At 58.0% G+C, this 19,784-nt stretch overlaps 6 protein-coding genes across 6 annotated transcripts; 3 read left to right on the plus strand and 3 right to left on the minus strand.

The window, feature by feature from the left end:
• Nucleotides 1-1,723: 1,723 nt before the first annotated feature.
• On the minus strand, nucleotides 1,724-3,264 carry BKCO1_4700033 (oleate delta-12 desaturase; the record flags this gene model as incomplete). Its single annotated transcript, XM_020276384.1, has 2 exons — nucleotides 1,724-2,184; nucleotides 2,247-3,264. The coding sequence occupies 2 exons, from the start codon at nucleotides 3,262-3,264 to the stop codon at nucleotides 1,724-1,726; spliced, it is 1,479 nt and encodes a 492-aa protein (XP_020127799.1).
• A 3,623-nt stretch (nucleotides 3,265-6,887) lies between these two features.
• On the minus strand, nucleotides 6,888-7,640 carry BKCO1_4700034 (lysine decarboxylase-like protein; the record flags this gene model as incomplete). Its single annotated transcript, XM_020276385.1, has 1 exon — nucleotides 6,888-7,640. The coding sequence occupies one exon, from the start codon at nucleotides 7,638-7,640 to the stop codon at nucleotides 6,888-6,890; it is 753 nt and encodes a 250-aa protein (XP_020127798.1).
• Nucleotides 7,641-8,258: 618 nt separating this feature from the next.
• BKCO1_4700035 (clptm1 domain protein) lies at nucleotides 8,259-10,272 on the plus strand (the record flags this gene model as incomplete). Its single annotated transcript, XM_020276386.1, has 2 exons — nucleotides 8,259-8,291; nucleotides 8,350-10,272. The coding sequence occupies 2 exons, from the start codon at nucleotides 8,259-8,261 to the stop codon at nucleotides 10,270-10,272; spliced, it is 1,956 nt and encodes a 651-aa protein (XP_020127797.1).
• A 558-nt stretch (nucleotides 10,273-10,830) lies between these two features.
• BKCO1_4700036 (uncharacterized protein) lies at nucleotides 10,831-11,753 on the plus strand (the record flags this gene model as incomplete). The annotated part of the gene is made up of 2 exons (XM_020276387.1): nucleotides 10,831-11,449; nucleotides 11,578-11,753. 2 exons carry the CDS (start codon nucleotides 10,831-10,833, stop codon nucleotides 11,751-11,753), a joined length of 795 nt encoding a protein of 264 aa, XP_020127796.1.
• Nucleotides 11,754-14,675: 2,922 nt separating this feature from the next.
• Nucleotides 14,676-15,632, minus strand: BKCO1_4700037 (uncharacterized protein; the record flags this gene model as incomplete). Its single annotated transcript, XM_020276388.1, has 1 exon — nucleotides 14,676-15,632. The coding sequence occupies one exon, from the start codon at nucleotides 15,630-15,632 to the stop codon at nucleotides 14,676-14,678; it is 957 nt and encodes a 318-aa protein (XP_020127795.1).
• Nucleotides 15,633-16,912: 1,280 nt separating this feature from the next.
• On the plus strand, nucleotides 16,913-19,589 carry BKCO1_4700038 (mis6 domain-containing protein; the record flags this gene model as incomplete). The annotated part of the gene is made up of 6 exons (XM_020276389.1): nucleotides 16,913-17,021; nucleotides 17,076-17,451; nucleotides 17,503-17,574; nucleotides 17,624-18,191; nucleotides 18,241-18,358; nucleotides 18,415-19,589. The coding sequence occupies 6 exons, from the start codon at nucleotides 16,913-16,915 to the stop codon at nucleotides 19,587-19,589; spliced, it is 2,418 nt and encodes an 805-aa protein (XP_020127794.1).
• Nucleotides 19,590-19,784: the final 195 nt, after the last annotated feature.

Below are 19,784 nucleotides of genomic sequence, written 5' to 3' on the forward strand. Positions count from 1 at the left end.
CATGTGTGGGAGAAGATAGCGGGGGTGGTGTACGTATTCTAAGACGGGGAAAGCCAGGTGGATGCACAATCCCCACTTTCAAAGAAGCCACCCTGTCAACCATTCCAGCAGCTGGCAGCTCCACCCCCGAGAGCGCAAGCGCTAATCGCATGAGAGCTGAACCCTCTCATTGGTTGTGGATCAGTTACTGATTGCACAGCAGGTGTAGTAGTGATCTGCCAGCTGAGGGCAACAGAATCCGCTTCTGCCGCTGGTGACGCAATTCCGATTTAGCTTTGTGTTGAGATGCGTGCGTCGGGTTGCGCGCAGTCGTTGGTATTACAAAAATAGCTCGAGATGTGGACATGCCGTGCTCTGCGGCATCTTCAGTGCCACCACGGGCCGCGACACATGCAAAAGCATGCGTCCAATCGGCCCCCAGCTTCTGCATGGAGTGCATGTTCGTTATGCACTAGCAAATCACTCTAGAGCATGCCGACGAGAAAACTCTGTTGTTAAGCTGGTCAAATTTGGGATTGATGTACGAAGTTGGGATGACTGGAAATCCTAATCAAGAAACGAGTCACTTCATACCATCGTTCTACGATGTCGATTGACTAGGTATTGCAGCGGAGGACCAGCAACTGAGACGACTATCCAGCCATAGAATACACAAGCATATCTAAATAGGAGCTCCCTAATAAGAGCTTCAACTACCTCGACCTTGAACATATATTTCGATTCTTCTTAGGCAATCCGCTCAACGTACCAATGGATAGGAAGCGTCTTACTATTTCCTTGACTTTGCCCACGAACGAGCCGTGTATGTACTATCCAAGTTGTTACGGGCCAAGCATGGTGCAATAGCAATTGAAGATGGAAATTAAAGACGATGATTGCGACAAAAGACGCCTTTTCTGCCAAAACCCCACTCACTCACGAGCCTCTACACACCTCCCGCTTTCTCGAACCGTATTCTTCTGTGAGATCCCCACGCATAAAGGTCGTCGGTTCGTCGGTTCATGGCTGGATACCCCGCCTTTTGCCGCGTCCATCCGGCATCCGGGGAAACCGGACTCAAAACCTCACGATTTCAGTTACCAACACGCTCCATCCTTTACTTCCAATCGTTCACACTTATTGCACGCTGAGGCTGCTTGCTCGTTTGTTTGAACGACTCAATGTCGATTGGGTTAACCTTGCTTTGTCTCGTAAAATCCTCTAATTGCTTTCTTTAAACAATAGAAAAAAGAAATCCCCTCCCAGCTCTAACCTTTTGCCACCCCTTCCCCGTCCAGTAACTTTTTTCTGTCTTCCCTGCAAAAACAGCACCGATAATCTCTAGGTGGTCTAATATGGGTAAACCCCTGCTCCGACAATCTGTCTACTGCTGCTGTTGTCCAACTGCCATCCCGAATTGTCTCCAACATGTCCGCGAGAAAGCAACACGAAAAAAGTTGATGAGAAATGGGGATGGAAGCGAGAGAATGTCCTTGGCGTCCGTTGGTTGCGGCGACGACGGTGGCCATTGTGCGAGAGCTGACGAGCGATGACGAAAATGGAGGCGGGGTTGAGACGTGTGTGCGTTGGCGGCCTGAAGAGATTCCCCTCATCGACCGACGACACCTGTTTTTCACATACCAGACGCCTGAAAATAACCCTCCCCGAGCAAACGAACCCGAGGATAAAGAGAAAAATCTGAAAAAATCAGCCGCATGGCGGCTCGCTCTCATTTACTCATCGCTCATGCGTCGTTGTCGCTCTCGGCACCGACGATCATGCCCTCCTGCTTGGCGCCCGGCGCCGGGATGGCAACCGGAGGGACACCAAGACCGTTCCTGTTGCGGAAGAAGAGAACGCCCTTGCCCTCGCCCTGCGCCTCAGCGCTGGGCTCAACCCACTGGCACCAGCGGGCGCTGCTCCACATGGCCTTCAGGAAACCGACGGGACCGCCCTTGACGTCGGCGCGGTAGTGCTTGCCCATCACAGGCTTGATGGCCTCGCTGGCCTCGTCGGCGTTGTAGAAGGGGATGGTGGACACGTAGTGGTGGAGCACGTGGGTCTCGATGATGCCGTGCAAGATGTGGCGGCCGATGAAGCCAAACTCGCGGTCAATGGTGGCGGCGGCACCGCGGGTGAAGGTCCAGGTGGCGGCATCGTAGTGGGGAAGCGAAGGGTCGGTGTGCTGAAGGTAGGTGATGGCGACTGCAGAATTTCTTGTCAGCTTATCATTGTCAGATCATCATCATCAGAACGCGTCGACTTACCCAGCCAGTGGTTGACCCAGAGGTACGGAAGACCGTACCAGACGAAGAGGTTGGCCCAACCGAACTTGGAGCCAAGCTGGTAGAGAACGTAGCCAGTGATGGCGAGACCGAGGTCGCTCAGGAGGATGAGCTTCTCGTCCTTCTTCTCGTACAGAGGGCTGCTGGGCATGAAGTGGTTGACGCCGCCGAACCAGCCGTTCTTCTTGCCGACGCCCTTGCCCTCCTTCTGCTTCTCGTGCTGGTTGTGGCCGGTGACGTTGATGGAAAGGTACAGCAACCAGCCGGCAAGCTGCTGGCCGATCATGTGAGTGGCAGTGGCGATGGGAGTCTCCTCGGTCAGCTCGTGGAGCTCGTGGACGAACCTCCCAATGCGGGAAGCGTACTCCTCACGTGTCTTGGGGACGAAAACCATGTCTCTGGTGAGGTGGCCGGTGGCCTTGTGGTGCTTGCCGTGGGAGATCTTCCAGGAGAAGTACGGGACGAGGAGAGCCGAGTGGCAGATCCAGCCGACGGTGTCGTTCAGCGTCTTGGAGGGAGAGAAGGCCTGGTGACCGCACTCGTGAGCCAAAACCCAGATGCCCGTACCGAACAGACCCTGGACCACGGTGTACAGCGCCCAGAGGACGGCACGGACCGGCGTCGAGGCAATGTACTCGGGAGTGACATAGTTGTAGAAGACGTAGAAGACAGAGCTAAGGACGGTGAGATCCCGGGCAACATAGCTCAGCGAGCGGATGGCGGAGCGCTCGAAGCAGTGCTTGGGGATGGCGTCGTAGATCTGCTTGATGGTGTAGTCGGGGATCTCGAATTCGTTGCCGTACGTGTCGATGAGCTTGCCGCGGGCATTCTTGACCTCGGGCTCAACCGAGCCCATGGACGACAGCGAGGTCGACGAGGGCGATTGGGCGGGCGAGTCGTTGGGGGAGACGGCCACCGAGGGAGCGGACGAGGAGACGGTCGAGGTGGCGGTGACGTTCCTCCTCAGGACGGGGTTCTGGGGCGTGGCAGTGGTGGCCATGACGGGCGAATGAGAAACAAGGAAAACAGAAATGGTGCAGGAAAAAAGCTGGAGAGAGAGAAGGGTCTCGCGGGCGGCGGGTGCGGTGGAGCGGAAGCTCTGAGTTTGTTGGGCGGCAGGCGAGCGGAGCGTTGGGACGGAGAGGGGCCCGCAGCGTGTATGGGCAGGAGCTCCAAGCACTTGAGAATTGGAGGAAGGCAGGAGTGCAGCGCGAGAAGGGAGAGCAGGGAGGCAATGGCTTAAGAAGAGCAGCGTCTTGGCCGGGGTGGGCAAAACCCTAGACACCGCTCGCTGGCCCTAACAGCTGGTAGCCGAGGCGCGGCGCGTGTTCGAGATTTCAGGGGTCCAGTTTTCAAGATGGCACATCTGCATCCGTTGCCAGAGGCTCGGGCATTCTCGCCGCCAACCAGCCCGGCAGCCCAGCAGCCCAGCTCCAGGCCCAGCCCGCCCAACTCAGGCGCGCAGCAGCCCGCCCAAGCACAGTCCGAGCCGGCGCCGCTGAGCTCAGCCCGCCAGGAGCTCACGGCAGCATGCCACAGTGCCACCGTCGACGGCTCTGCCCGCACGAAAACGCTGCGCGTCTGCTCCGCCGCCTGCTCGGCGATCCCGCTGCGCCAGCCCGCTCCACGTCCACAGCTGCTGCACCGTGGCCCGCCCGCGCCGACAAGCACAATTGCGCGCCCCCGGAGTGGCTGCAGCTGACCGCCAGAGCGCCATGCCCTGCCGTCGCACATGCACCGATGCACCGCGCGCTGGAGTCGTCAGCCCTCATCAGGGTCCGCGCCGCCGCCGGCACACATGTGAAAGCGCGGCGGCCGCTAGCTGCAGCAAATGGCAGGCCAGGGCGGGGCGCGACGATGTCGGGGCGGCTGGAGTGCAGGCAGGCGACAGGCGACAGGCAGCAGACAGCAGACAGCAGAGGCAGACATCTGGTACCGTCGTTGTGCAGCCGGAGCCGCGATGAGGACGGGCTGCTTTCGGGAGCGGGCTAGCTCGTCGTGGCCACTCCGCGCCCTCGCTTCTGCAGGGCCTGCAGGGGCGGCCACGATCGTCGCCGCCCTCAGGTACTTTGTTGAGCGCCCGGGGAACTGCCTCAACAATTCGCGCTTCACATCAGAGTCTCCTTACCTTCACACCATTGCCCTCTCAATTGGCCCATGCGAGTCAGTGCTCGCCAATCTGCCCTGTCGTGCTGACGCCACCACGTCGCTGCGAGACGGTGCCCACGCCGTGACGCGCCCACGGGGAAACGATGCGCGATAGATGTGCGCAATCTTATCTCATCCATCTCCGCCCAGACACCGCCCGTCCTCGCCGCCTTGCACATCGCCTTCTCGCTTGGTCGGTGGCACGCTGCTTTGACTAACACTTTTAGCGCCCTGCCGGCCATGTGGACGCAAGGATCCTCGCCCCCCGCCGCCGGACCGGTGTGCTGACGGGCGAGTGGCGGCGCGAATCCCATCGCGTTTTTTCCCTAACTTTTTTCCCCTTCCGTCCCTTCACCGGCCGGTTTTTCGCCGTGCAGGCTGGCCGAAGATGCCACGGAGAAGGCGCGCCGCTGGCACAGAACGCTCGGGCCGTGGGACGGAGGGGAGGGTGGGAAGGGAAAAAAAATGGAGGGGCAGCGAGAGAACGCGCTGGCATCGAGAACTGACCACCACGACCACCGTGGCCACCGCACAGAACCCACACGCCACGCCACAACTGCGTAGGGCTTATCGCTCTGCCGTTGAGCCGCCTCTCCGAGTGTGGGTCCCCCGAAATGCTGGGGTGCTTGGCCTTTGCCTTGCGCCGCCTTCTCCGCAATCGGACGCGTTGAATGACCCAGCGTGCCAGCAACTCACTGCCGTGGCACCTTTCACGCTGCATACCCGCGTGTGTGTGTGGACCCATAGGCATGCAAATGCTGTATCGCAGCCTGCGTCATCGGTAGCAACGAGCTCACATGCAAACGGACACTGGTGAGGGGAAGTCCAACACCCGCGAGGCGAAGAATTGTGGGGTTCATCAATCCGCAGCGAGCTCGTTCAGTCGGCAGTCAGAGCTCCCAGGGCCGCGGTCGAGCTCGTGGACTGGGGTTTCAAAACAAGCTGTCTTGGAGATCTGTTTGATGTGCGTTGTCACGTTTCCCGATCTGAGGGATTGACATGAGCGAGCCCACCCCTGATTCCACGCCAAACTCGCGGTCGTCCACCTTCATTTTTCGAGGCTGCGTCTGCACTCCGCTCCCTTCTTTTCTTTTTTCTTGAGTGCTCGAATAACTAGCGCGGCATTCTGAAGGCGTCGTAGTGAGCTCCTCTGGTAAGGTTTGGTGAGAACCAGACATAACGTGGAACGAATGGCATGTGCATGCATGTGCTAGATGAGGGGGTTGAAGTAAATTCCGGTGTGGCGGTTGTGCATCGCAGCTGATAGTCCGTATCAGTTCTGTGAAGCCATTATCAAGATAAGCATTCCCTGGCTCATTGGGCAGGCAGGACGTCCCCCTCCCGGTCAAAATGATATGGTTTGCCTTGCTGCTGACCTTTTAGACCCTAGGAACAGATTTCATCAACACATGTTCACCGAGGGAGCACCAGGGATTTTTGTCTGTACTCCTCCTGCTAGGTGATTCCAGTGATTCATTTGGGGGCTTTCCACTTGTTCTCTCTGTCCATGCCATCATCGACTTATTGTCAACTCGCGTCTAGAAAACGCCCCCTTCGGAACTAAAGGGTTGGTTGGGCATGCGTTTATCTACTCCCTCAAGCTTTGTTGAATGCATGTGAATGTTTCACCTACCTTTGCTCTCTACAAGATAGGAAAGGCAAATAATAAAGGGGCGGAATGCGGCAACTGCGTACCGCCACATCGTGGACTAAGCCGATCCCTGCAAGTTCTTACTTTCTATGGAAGGTATGAGGTAAGCTTATTGCTTTTCCAGGAACAAGGAATCTCTTCAGCTGAAATTCGGGGACGGCTGTGTTTGCAACTCCATTCCATACACATCTGTTATCCAGAATGTTATTTCAGATCCTCGGGGTGGCGAAGTGACGTTTTCAGGCAGAGGGAAAAAAGGCAAATTGCAGAGTTTTGGACCTGCCTGGGTCAATGGAAGTTTGCATTTAAAGTTTGGTTCGGAGTACCGCGTTTACTGCTTCCTGATCTGCTTTGCCACCATACCAGATCCACTCACGTGATGAGCACTGTTCTTGCAGTCGTTGTTATGGACATTATTGTGTGCCGATCTGAGAATATCCTTCCGCATTAATGTGGACCTTGAGCGTGATAGACCCGAGTTTTAGGTATGTTGTGTCAAATCACGCGAATTGCTACATCCATTTTGTTGGCACTTTTGTGTAGTTTTTTTCTCTTTTTCTTTTTTTCTAGAAAGATATGAATCGCGAGTCCCTTCCGTCATTATTTACATGCAATCGTTTGAGATGACTGAGTCTGTCCCTTTAATGTCGTTATCCAGAAGTCCTGTCGATGGTATCCTGCTCTGCTTATCTCAAATGCCCGCTTCTAGATGCAAGAACTCGAACGCCAGACGATGTAACCGGAACGCTCAATGCCCTCCAAAACACCTCATCAAAACTGACAGTCGTGTCTGTCGGTTCCTCAGGAGGAGAAAGTCTCGTTCCTCAGTTCTCGCTCCAGTTCAATTTGAACCGACCCTCGGCGTTCCTGTACTCCTGCAAGCACTGGATAACCTCGTCGGCAGACAGGGCCTCGACCAGGATGCCGGCGCAGGTGGGCGAGACGAAGCCGCTAGAGACGGCGTTGCGGACCCAGCTGATCAAGCCGTCGTAGTAGCCGTCGACGTTGAAGACGACGACGCCGCGGTTGTGGATGCCGAGCTGGTTCCAAGTAATGACCTCCATCAGCTCCTCCATGGTGCCGTAGCCGCCGCTCAGCGCGACGAAGCCGCCGCCGGGCCCGCCCGCGATGACCTCCTGCGCCATCATGCTCTTGCGCGTGTGCATGTCCTTGACCACCGTCGTCCGCCCGTACACCTTCTGGTCGATGACGTTGCGCGGGCCGAGCCCGTCGTGCGATTCGTCGCCGTTGCCCGCCGACTCCATGGCCTTGTCGTAGTTTTGCTCCAGCTTGACCAGCGCCGCGGGGATGATGCCGTGCACCGCGTCCGGCCCCGACAGCGAGACCAGCGTGCGCGCCACCTCGCCCATCAGGCCGACCGTGCCGCCGCCGTAGACGAGCCGCATGTTGTTGGCGTGCAGGGCGTGTGCCAGGGTGCGCGCCGCCTCGAGGTGCTTCGGCGAGGTGCCGCTGCTGGCTCCGCAGAAGACGCAAATGACGGGGCGCGGGTCGGCAGCTGCATCGCCATTGAGCTGCGTCGAGGGCACCGGTTGTTCGGGTTGTTCGGCGGCTGACATGGTGGCGGGTGGCGGATCGGTGTGGTGGTCGGAAGATGGGATTGCGTGATAGATGGGGGTACAGGTTCCGTTGCGTTGATTGGAGAGATTAGAGAGCTCTAAGGTTTAAATCGTAAGCCTATGGTAGGGGGTTCGGTGCTGTGCGCGGGCACGTACGGTGAGTGAGTCACTAAGGAAAATAGTGGTGAAGAGTAAGATGGTCCCAAGGCAAGGTAGACGGAAGGGGCGCAGTGGGCCAAGGCGTTTAGGCAACTATATAGCTGTAGAGGAGTCAGGCGGCGAGTGAAGGCGACTCATTCGGTCATCAACAAGTCATTTGATGCCAGCTCACGGTGTGCTAGCGTGCTGCTGTGCCTCATGTTTTGTCAGAGGCGGATGCGGGAAACATGGGCGATTTGCATCATAGCCGTGGTCGCTGGTGCCTGGCCAATCGGAGGCGCTGCCCGCCGGCGTGTCCCCGCGAAGCCTAGGCCCCAATTCCCTGACCGCCTTCGGCACCGCATCTACGCGTCGTGTCGTGTCGTGTCGACTTCGACTGCCTAATTCTTCCCCACCCTACAACGCTTCATCTCCTGTAGGCACCTGTTACGAGACGAGGCCAGGCCCACTTCGTCCAAGATGCCGGAAGAACAGAGGGAGGAACAGCAGAGCGTATGTTCCGTGCCTCACCGCATCGAGTCCGGAAGCTAATCGACATGGCCACCTTCAGTTTTTCCGCACCGCGGCGCAGGGCATTGGTATCTTCATGCTCATTCAGTTTGCCAGCAAGCAGTTTTTCGGCGGCTCGCAACAGCAACCCACAGCCAACGTCCCTGGCGCCAACGTTCCTGCCGCCAATCTCCCTGTCCCAGACTTCGCCGACCGGCCCCCAGGCCTCGCCCCGGACGCCCAGTACAATGCCATTCCGCAATCCATTGCGCCCATTTGGCCTCCCGGCACTGAGCTGGACCTGAACATCTTTGTCTCTCCATCAATGGTCATGCCGTCGCTGAAGTCGATGCCCGCTGAGTCCCTGGTCGTGGATGAGAGGCAGTTCGCCTACGGTGACTTCCAGGATAAGCGTGAGATCGACACGACGATCAAGGTGCCGAAGGAGGCCCAGGCTGGCAGCCCCATCTGGGCGCATTTCTTCGTTGCCCTGACTGGCAAGGAGCTGGATCCCGCCGCTCCGGCCTATGATCCCTCAAAAGCCTATCATTTCGCATACCCCTTAACCCAACGTCTGCCGAGAAAGAAGGTCAAGAAGGCGAAGAACCTGCTGGCTGGTGGTGATGATGAAGACGCCGAACCGGAGCAGGAGATTGAGCAGCCCGGCCGCCTCGTGAACTACTACCACCCTAACTTCACCATGTCATTCATTCCGGACTCGGGCGTGCAGAAGTACCCTCAGCTTCACCCGGCGCTGCGCAGCTACATCCAGCTCGAGGCCACGGGAGCTAGGGATGCCTCGGGTCAGAATGGGTGGTACTACCCGATTCTGTTCGTGAACACCTTCTGGCAGCTCAAGGACCACATGATGGAGCTGAACACTACCACCACTGAGATTCCTCTGCACATTTCTCTCAACCAGCAAAAGAACTGGATCTACACCATTCTCGCCAGTGTCGACGCCAATGTCAAGGCTAACCAGGCAAATGCAGCTGCCAACCCCGGACAGATGACTGCTGGTGGCTCTGGCGAGGAGTTCGAAGACTTCAAGCGCATCTTGATCGACAGCAACGCCTATCTGCTCGCAACCACCGGCGTTGTCACTGTTCTCCACATGATTTTTGAGATGCTTGCATTCAAGAACGATGTCTCTCACTGGCGCCAGAAGAAGGACAATGTCGGCACTTCGGTGCGCACGATCCTGGCCAATGTCTTCATGCAGTTGATCATCTTCCTGTACCTCATGGACAACAACGAGAACACGTCGTGGATGATTCTCTTTGGCCAAGGCATGGGCATTCTCATCGAAGCTTGGAAGATCACCAAGACGGTTGACATCAAGATCGAAGCCGCCGCCCCAGGCTCCATGTTGCCGTACAGGATCGAGTTCAAGGACAAGCACGAGCTGTCGGACAAGGAGAAGGAGACGCAAGAGTACGACCGCATTGCGTTCAAGTACCTGTACATGGTCGCCGTTCCCCTTCTGCTCGCATACGCCGGCTACTCGCTCGTCTACGAGACACACAAGTCGTGGTACAGCTTCGTCATCGCCACCCTCGTCGGCAGCGTCTACGCGTACGGCTTCCTGATGATGGTTCCGTCGCTGTACATCAACTACCGCCTCAAGTCTGTGGCGCACATGCCCCGCAAAGCCATGATGTACAAGTTCCTGAACACCTTCATTGACGACCTCTTCGCCTTCACAATCAAGATGCCTACGCTCCACCGCTTAGCGACCCTCCGTGACGACGTCATCTTCTTCATCTATCTCTACCAGGGCTGGAAGTACAGAGTCGACTACAGTCGTGTCAACGAGTTCGGCCAGGGCGGCGAGGAGGAAGACGAGCCGGAGAAGGTCGCCAACAAGCCGCTAACAAGCCCTCCTGGTGACGACAAGAAGGCCGTTGAGGGTGTTCAGGAGGTCAAGGCGGAGGCCAAGACGACAGGTGCGGAGAAAGGCGGAAAGGGCAGAAAGAGGAAGTGAAGAGTCGGACAGGGTCAATGACTGTAAAAGCTTTGGTCTAGATACAGCCCGATCATTATTCGATGACGCATCTCAAAACAGATGGATATATTGTGAATAAAACATGATATGGGAGGAATCGCCTAGCCTTCCTTCTGATTCGTGTGTATGTACATTGCAATTCGAAGAGCGGATATCGATGCCGTTTGATGTTCTGTGATTACGTAGAGGCCTGACCGGCAAGCGTAGCTAAAAAAGACATACTGAAAATACGTTGCACTGACGTTGGTCAGGATGTGGATGGTGCGCGCCACAGTCTCACCAGCCACTACGGCGCGCTACGACCACCACATCCACGCACCTACCTTCCACGCAGCTCTCTCAAGCTCCCACCACCAACCGCAACCCAACACAGCGCCCTCTCACCGTCTCAATTGGCCACACCTGCCCCGCTGCACATAAACCTCCAGAACCGACGACCGAGGCTCCACCTCGCGGCGCCTGCGCAAAAAGAAAGCCTCCCCCCCAAACCCAACCAGCCCTGCCGCCCATCCCGCCCGGATCCCAGCCCAGACAAAGATGCGCCTCTCCACCGCGACCGCCGCCGTCCTGGCCGCCTCGACGTCGACCGTCGTCTCCGCCGCCAACCTCACCTTCGCCGTCGTAGCCCCGCACGCGGCGCTCCTCCCCGGCGGCAGCGGCGCCGCCGCCGCAGCCTCCCTCCCGGCCTCGACGCACGCGACCCTGCACGCGCGGGGCCCGGCGCTCTCGGCCCCGCTGCGCCGCGACGGCACCTTCGCCTTCGTCGACGTCGCGCCCGGGTCGTACCTGCTCAGCGTGCACGCGCGCGACCACGTGTTTGAGAATTTGAGGGTGGATGTCGAGGTCGCGGCGGATTATGGTGGGGATGACAACAAGAAGGAGGGGGCGACTGGGGTGGAGAAGGTGAGGGCGTGGCAGACGTTTCGGGGGAACGAGTGGGCGAATCGGGGGGAGAAGAGGGGGGAGAGCACGGCGACGGCGACGGCGGCGACGGGCGGGGCGCAGATGATGGCGGAGGTGAGGGTGGTGGGGCGGAAGGAATATTACCAGGAGAGGTCGGGGTTCAGCCCGTTGGCGTTCTTGAAGAACCCGATGATTTTGATGGGGGTGTTCAGCTTGGCGTTGATTGTGGGCATGCCGTATCTCATGGATAACAGTGAGTTTTCTTTCCCCTTTCCCTTTCCCTTTTCCGTTCCCTGGTTTTCTTTTCTTTTCTTTAGCGGGCGTCCGGGTCCTTTTTTTTCCTTTTCCCGGGGAGCTTGCTGCTAACGTGCGCGCCTACAGTGGACGAGGAGACCAAGGCCGAGTTCGAGGAGATGCAGAAGAACAGCCCGCTTGGGCAGAATCCGGCGAGCCAGCTGCAGAATTTCGATCTGGCGTCTTTCTTGGCCGGCAAGAAGGAGGACCAGCCGCAGCAGTCGTCACAGAGCGGTGGGAACGGTGCTAGGAAGCGCGGCTAGAGCCATGCCTTGAGGGATGGGGATACTGCAGACTGATGGACCTATAAAAAGTCACGTGGAATACGTTGGGGGAGTATGATGAAGAATTGATGAGCATTGATGGATAGAAATCGTGCATGGACCGTTCATGAGAATGGCTTATCTGAGGGGCTGAAGGCGGCCAAGCTGACGCAGTAGAGGGTTTATATTCGTCTGCATGTAATTACGAGTCGAACAGCCCAAATTCCCCATCAACTCCTTGGCCACCACACGCCTCACACGAACCCATGTGCTTATCCACAAAAGAAACGGCTACAAGGTTTGATTCCACTGCTGTTCCAATGGGCCTCTCGGATGCCTCTCCACCACCCCCTCCTTCTTGACCACTTCCAGATCAGGCAGCCAATGCGACTTCGTCTCGATATATTGCTCTACCAAACAAAACCACGCAGATCGTCAGAAAACATGCCCACACACACATACACCTACACCGCATGATCGCCCCTAGAGACGAGGGAAGAAGAAGAAGCGGGGAAGGGGGGAAGAGAAGAAAGGAACGGAAACGAAAGAGGAAAGGAAACCAAAAGGAAAGAGAAAGACGCCCACCCTTGTTCGGCCTCCACCTGACCGTCGCGTCGTCCAGGGTGCCGCTGCACACGGCCCGGATCTCGTCCAGCAGCGGCGTCGTGATGTACACGGGGCTGCCGCAGTCGCCGCAGAAGTGCCGGAACAGGGGGGTGCCGGAGTCGGTGTCGGCGTCGCGGTAGGCCTTGGGCGTGCCGCTGGTGAGGGTGAATTGCTGCATCGTCATCAACGAAAAAGGCGCTCTCTCTGGTCAGCAAACCGTCTCCCGTTATTCGGTCCGTCCTCCAAGCGTCGACGGGGGGGAAGGAGAGGAGGCAAAAAGAAATTTTCGAGAGATGGTTGCTGGCTTACGGAGCTCGTGAATATGCTCGTGTTGACCATGTGCGTTCCGGTGGATTTCTTGCAGTTCACGCAGTGGCAGATGACACTGTAGATGGGCGAGGCCGAGGCCGGCAGGCTGTAGCGGATTGCCCCGCAGAGGCAACCGCCGGTTGTGGGTTGGTCCGTCATTGTACTGGCTTTGCTGCTTGTTCTTTTCCAATGTCGCGGAATTGGGATTGTGTTTGTATGTAAAGCGGTGGTATGAGCTGATCTGTGATGATAATGGCCTAATGTGAGTGGGGTGCATGATGTCATTCGCGGTGCGGGGCCGTATTTAAATTGTGCTTCCGTGCGGCCAGATGGTGTTCGGAATAGAATAGAGTTGTCAGACAAGCATTCAGATGGATGAGGGTTCATTATTGGGGGGTGAATTACCAGTGGGCCGCAAATTCTATAAACCTACATAACCCCATCTCACGGAGATGGCGATATCCTATTACCTACACATTTGTAAGGTTTCAACACTCAAATCTACATCTAGATATCTACTTTGACTACTCACGTAGAAAGGCTTCGGCGTTGCCACAACTGCCTATGCGCACTACTGATTTGGAGAAGTTGGTGGAAATACTCTTCTAGGCCGAGGATATCCATGTCGATGAGGATTTGGCCTCAGCAATTTGCAACTACATGAATCTCTTTTCGTGAAAGTAGCCAGACTTGACGCAATGTAATTTCTGCCCAGTGCTCTGAATGTCAAAGCATTGGTTTGATCGCAGAGGGTCGTTGTGGAAGCACTTGGTTTTGGATAGTTTATTAAATCTACTACTACGTGGTGTTAATATACATTAAAAAGCATAGCGACATCAGCGAAGGGTGGCGATAATAGTAGACATCGTGATCTGCGCTCGAATCTTCCGGGTCCCGGTACGAAGATGGCAAGGTAAGATTAGGCGGAAGAGTGGAAATAGCATTCATGGCGGCAAGTAGAGAAATATTTTATTCTTGCTTGGCAGATCATACCATTGCCTGTAAGTACAAAAATTGTTGTGTTGTTGTGATCGTTGAGGCTGGTAGACTGTTTGTTCCGAAGGCAAGCGAATACTTCAGCTGGAGATCCCACGTAGTGTCCCGGGACGGCGCAAAGCAAGACAAGGAAAGGAGCGGGGAGGATTCGATTTTTGAGGAAGCCTGGGTAACCATGACTAGCAAGAAACTTCTTCGTAACATGGTAGCCAAAGCGCTGGTTCATGGCATCCTGGAGGCGGCCTTGTATAGCTGCTTGAGAATGAGACTGTGCACAGAGAGCCTTGCCGCCTGGCAATTTGCCGCGTCGCACATGCGTACCGGAGACAAACTTCCGTCGAAGGACTGGATCTCGACCGCTGTCACCGACGGCAAGGCAACCAAGGGGAAGCGGGCCGTACTACAAGCCCAACCATAAATAGCACCTGTCAGCCGCAGCAACCACCTATCTTCACAGGGTTACCTCAAGTAAGGGGGCCGTCCGGGCAGGGATGAGCCCATAACCTTGTTACCACCGTGACATTCTCAATGTTTCGAGCATGCAAAACTCAATGTGAAAAAAGCAGTCTCGTTGGTATCGTAATGCGTTGAGACAGACCTAGCTGCGAATGACAAGCTGTCCGCCCTACGTGTGTCTCTACATACTCGTTTCTTCGTCTCTGTTTTCCAGCCGCCAACATCAGCAGGCGCAATGCAAGAAGGTGCTGCAACTCATCTGTACATTTGCAGACCGAAAGAGCCCCAGCCGCAGGAGATACAGAACCGGATTTTAGCCGCCGACATATAGGAGATGATGAAGAAGTAAGGCTACGCTTATAACAAGAAACGTGTCCGCCTATCAGAAGAAAATCATGCTACAGGAATGGAGAGGTGACCGCCACGTGCGAGACATGAGGAAAAAGTAAAAGCTCGAGACAAGAAAAGTGGGCAATTTCAAATATCCAACATAGAAGATGCGCAGATATGTGACATTCCGTATGCGAAAAAGACGTCATTCCAAGGGTCGCAGGCTCACTCCTCACTCCCAGCTATCAGCCCTGCAACTCTTCTCAGGGCGCCGCTTGAATAGCTCCTGGAAACCAGCACAACCTGCGGGCCGGGCCGGAATCGCATGTCATACTCAGCTTCCAGCTCGTCCATCAGCATGTCCAGCTGGTCGTTTCGCCTCACGGCCTCGGCTTCATCCTCGCCGACGATGAGCAGCACTGTTGGAATGGCAGGATCGGGTCCAGTCCGCTCCCCTAGATCTGCTGCTGCAACGAAAACCTGAGATGCGAACCGGAAGGAGGAATCGGAAGATGGATTGTGCTGTGAGCGGTGGGGCCAAGGAAGCGCGTCATGGTTGAACGAGGCCTGGGTAGGCGTGGTTGAGGATTGGCGTGGGGGAGGAAGGATGTAGGTTGAGCGGTCAGGCTGTTCAAACTTCCCAGAAGAGGGGGGCCGTCTGCTGCGGCCTTGTTCGGCATTGCATACAACGACCAGGACGATTGCGGAGGCATGCTCGAGAAAAGTGCGGTGAGTGCCCGTCATGCCGACGCTGGGCACGTAGGGCACATGGCGCACGCGGGAATGGTGGCGGGACAGGGCGCGCCCAAGCGGCTCGAACGGGTCCATTGGGGCATCGCCGCTCGCACGGCCACTCTTGCTGGTGTGCGGCGGGGACTGGACCGCGCCGCCATCGTCTCCAAACGAAGGCTGCGGCTCGGGCTCGGGCGGCACGGCGGGGGAGAACAAGACGAGGTTTCCGGACCTTGGGAGAGAGCGGATTGCAGCGAGGGTGTGGGGGTCACGGCACAGAAACCTGGGAGGAGTGACCATGCTGCGGCCGCTGGAGTCGGCGGTGTGGTCGGGGGTGGTCTGGGAGGCGGCGGAGCGGTGGTGGTGGAGCGAGGTGCGATTTAACAGGGAACAGATGGCAGTGGTGCCTGGGGTCGCGCTGCGGCGGGCGCGGAACTTGGCCTCGCCCATTTTGGGCGAATTGCTGCAGTCAAAGTCGCTGATTGGCGTGTCGAGGTTGCGACAGGCGTGAGCAATATGCGATTGGGAGAGATGACGACGGACAGGGAGAAGAGCAGCGCGGCAACGAAAGCAGGCAACAAGCGAGCAAAAAACCACCCGAACGGAAGACGGCAGGAGTCGAGCAGTCAGGACATTTATAGCGGCGCGCTGGGCTCCAGCTGGGGTCGCTCACGGGTCGCTCACGGGTCGCTCACCGGCGGCGGGTCTTGGGACGACTGGCCAGGAGTCTGGAGGCCGCGGCGCACCGTGGTCCAGCGCGGGCCGGGCTGGCGGCTTTAAAGCTGGCATTAGGAATCATCGAATCGAAGGAATGGCGACGGTCACACGGGGCGACGCATGGCCGAGGGTTGAGCAGAGGACGGCGTGGTACGAGCATGCCATGGGAGAAAAAGAAGGTTGGCGCGGCGGGCTGGCGGGCGGCGGGCAGCGGGCAGCATGCTGGCGGCGTGATGCTGCACGGCAGTACGCCGAGGACAGCCGGCGACGGTTACACAGAGCGAGTTGGAAAGGGAACGCGGTGCAGGTGCGGTGGTGCTGGCCCTGGGGCTGGCCTGGGGCTGGCCTGGGGCTGCGGCAGCTCCGGCGACGCGCATTGGCGGGCGGCCCGAGTGGAGAGGAGGCCCAGGAAGGAGGCCTGGCCAGCGCGGCAGCAGCGGCGGGCGGAGGTCGGCAGCGGAGGCGCTAGGCGCGGTACAGTCGTCGGTCGTGTCTCGACTCGATGCCTGCCCGCAGGCAATATGACCAACATGTTGGTATTGGCTGGCTTACACGGCGCTGCGGCGGGCGAATCGCCGCCCTGCTCGAGCGCGTGTAACGTGGGACCGCCCGCCGTCGTCATCGCTTCTGCAAGCGCAGAGCCATATGCACAGTGACTGCTGCGCGCGGCGGCTGCGGCCAGGCGGGAAACAGGCAGTCCTGTCCGCTGCAACAGTAGTACTACTGAGCAGTGAGCAGTTCGCACACGCCCGCCGCCGCCAGCCGCCAGCCGCCAGCCGCCGTGACTAAGCCGCCGTGCGCTGCTGCGCTGCGCTGCTGCGCTGCCTCGCTGCCTCGCTGCCTGGGGCACCCGCGCACTCGCGCACCCGCGCTACGCCCGGAACGGCTCTGCCCTGCCCCAGCTGGCCGTCGTCCTGGTCGTCCTCGTCCTGGTCCTGGTCCCCCAACCCGCGCCAGAGCACCCTCCGTGCCTCTCCCGTGCCTCCGCGAACTCGACTCCGCTCCGAGCGGCAATGCCCGCCCTACCGCATGGCGCCCTCCAGCCCGCGCCGGCGCCTGTGCTGACCGCGACCTCAGATCGCAACCCTGCCATGCGCGCCACCATCGAAGCCCTGCGCACTGGTCAGCTCTCCACGCGTGCTTCCAGAAAACACGCCCGCTGATGCCTGCCTCCAGCCTCCACCATCCCCGCCAAGCAGCGCAACGAAAAGGTCAACCCCGTCGTCGATGCCGTGTGCAGTCATGCGTACCAGCATGGCCTCAGCCGCGACCATCTCCAGAGCATTGTCCAGCTCGTCACGCGCCGCAACCACCTTGACCAGACGAGCTCGACTAGTCTCATCAAGAACCTGTACCCTGCCGCTCGAGTGCCGTCCGACATCGTAATCGCTATTGTTGGCGCACTCGGCCACGCCCAGTCCAAACCCTCGGCTGCCACCCAGGCCGCTTTGTTGAAGTGGGTCATTGCTGTCATCGATGCGCTCGAGGATGCAACCGTACTGTCCAAGCTCTATGGCGTTTTGTTCAACTTGCTGGATACGATGAGTCTCCGGTCAGGCCCTCCATCGATTATGTAGCCGCCCAGTTTCTCACTGTCGTGCAGAACTCCACTTTGCCATCTGCTTTCCCTTGTCACGCGTCGCAAGCATGTTCGCCCCTTCCGCATCCAGCAATTGTAAGACACACTGCCACCCTCTGTCTTCTTTTCTAACCCGCTCGAGCAGGCTGGAGATGGTCCGCACGAGTGGCCAGGATCCCGCTCTGGTCGGCCTGCTTCGCGTCTACAAGGACTACTACCCGGAAATCATCGTGGGGAATGCTGCCTCAGGTCGCACTTCTTTTGCGAGCCCAGCCCAAGACGAATGGCGACGAAGACTCCAGACTATCCAAGAGGCCAACGCCGACAGCAACTATCAGCCTCATGCGCAGCAGCATGGTTTCAGAGTCATTCGACGTGGAGCGAAACGAGCAAAGGTTTCCATCGTGCCCGAAGTACACACTTCCTATGCAAATGAAAAGTCTGTTACGCTTGAGGAGGTTCACAATGCCGACGCGCTCGTTAAGCATCTGGAGCGCATCGAGCTGCCGAACCAACTGTTGGCATCGTTCAAAGACCCTCTTCTGCAGAAGTTTCTGATACTTAAACCTTCCGACACGGCTGCACGTAGGCTAGAGCTTTGGCTGGAGAGTTATCTTCGAGAAGCCTTGGATGCTATTGCCAGTGGCACCAAGGGTCCTGACCACTTTGACGAGTTGCTTGATGGCATGTTGAACTACACCACAGCCACGAAGGTTTGCAACTGCCGTGCGATACAATTACTATTTGTGCTGACAAGACTAGAATCTCCTTCCCACTGGCCGAGATTTTCTCAAGTCGTATCTTCCATTTTGGGACGGCCGGACATATTCGGAGTCCATCCTTGGTCTGTTGGCTTATATTCCTATGGAAGATTTCCGAGGTACCTTTGTGCACAAGCATATCTCCTAGAGCACGGATTGACATTCATTCCTTCAGAATCTAAAACTTCCTACTTGAGCCCTGCCGAGGCAGCAGTAGTCGCAAGTGGCACCGCTGACGCCTACGACCGCCTTCTTGCTTTCTACACGGCCCTGGTACAGAACTGGAACCACGCTGCCAATACCAGTAGACCAGACCCTCGAGACCCCGCCGAGGACCCTGTCACGTCCTCCGACTTCGCTGCTTTGACTACCCACATCTCCAACACCGTCCTATCCCTCTTAAGCTCACAGCAACGCATTCCTTTATCGACGGCAACCGCCATCCTTACCTACTACACGACCCTATCCACACTTTCCTCTGCCATCACTCCACTCACCATCCCATCTGCGCCCACCCTCTACAACCTGCTTTTCCAGCCCTCGCTCGCCACCATCTCCCACCTCTGCACCCTCCTCGCGACCTACAAACGCGCCTTCGAAACCGACCTCCAGGACCACGCCACCGCCTCGGCGAACCTGCCGCGTGCCGTCACCAACGCCTTCAACGGATACCTCATGGACGTCGCCAACCTGTTCTGGCGCTCGCGCGCCCTCACGCCCACCGACCCCAACGCCATGGGCTGCCTATGCGCGCCCCCCGTCGCCGCCGCCCTCAACGCCTACGTCTCCTCCCTCCCCCCCGTGCTGATACCACCAGCCTCCACTCCCACCACCACAACGACCCCCACTCCCACTCCCACCCCCGCCCCCGGCACCGGCCCCGACTACACCCTCGCCTCCCTCTTCGGCCTCTCCCACAACGCCCTCACCGCGCCCCTCGCCCTCGCCACCCTCCGCGACCTGGAAGCCGCCCACCTCGCCGCCGCCGCCGCCGCCAGTCACGACAACGACAACAACGACAACGACGCGCCACAACCACCGCCCCCACAACCCCCAAGACACCCCCCCGGCCCCGTCACCCAACGCACCCTCCACCGCCTCGCGCGCTCGGGAGCCGGCGGCGGCATGGAGCTCAGCTGGAAGGCCTACCGCGTCCGCGTCCTCGAGTGGCTGGCCGAGCACGGCGTGCGCGGGCTGCGCGACTTCATGTTCGTCACCATGAAGGATTTGATGAAGGAGGCTGCTGCTTCTTCGGGTACGACTAGTACTGCTACTGCTACTGCTACAGCTGCTACAGCTGGTGGTGGTGGTGGGGGTGGTCGCGGCGGTGCGACTACGGCGGCGGCGTGAGTGAGTGAGTGGATGAGTCAGGGAGGGAGGAAAGGAGGGAGCGAGGGAGCGATGTAGCTGGAACAAGTAAAGTAAAAAAAAATAAAAAAAAAATGGAGAGATGGGGGGAGGGGAGTCAGAGGTGAAGATTAAAGGGAATAATAGCTTCCTTTGGAAGAGAAGATTGTAGGCCAAACGCAGGGCGCATGAGGTGAG

The sequence above is a fragment of the Diplodia corticola genome (genome assembly GCF_001883845.1).
Source record: "Diplodia corticola strain CBS 112549 chromosome Unknown scaffold47, whole genome shotgun sequence".
In the NCBI taxonomy this organism is placed as follows: Eukaryota; Fungi; Ascomycota; class Dothideomycetes; order Botryosphaeriales; family Botryosphaeriaceae; genus Diplodia; species Diplodia corticola.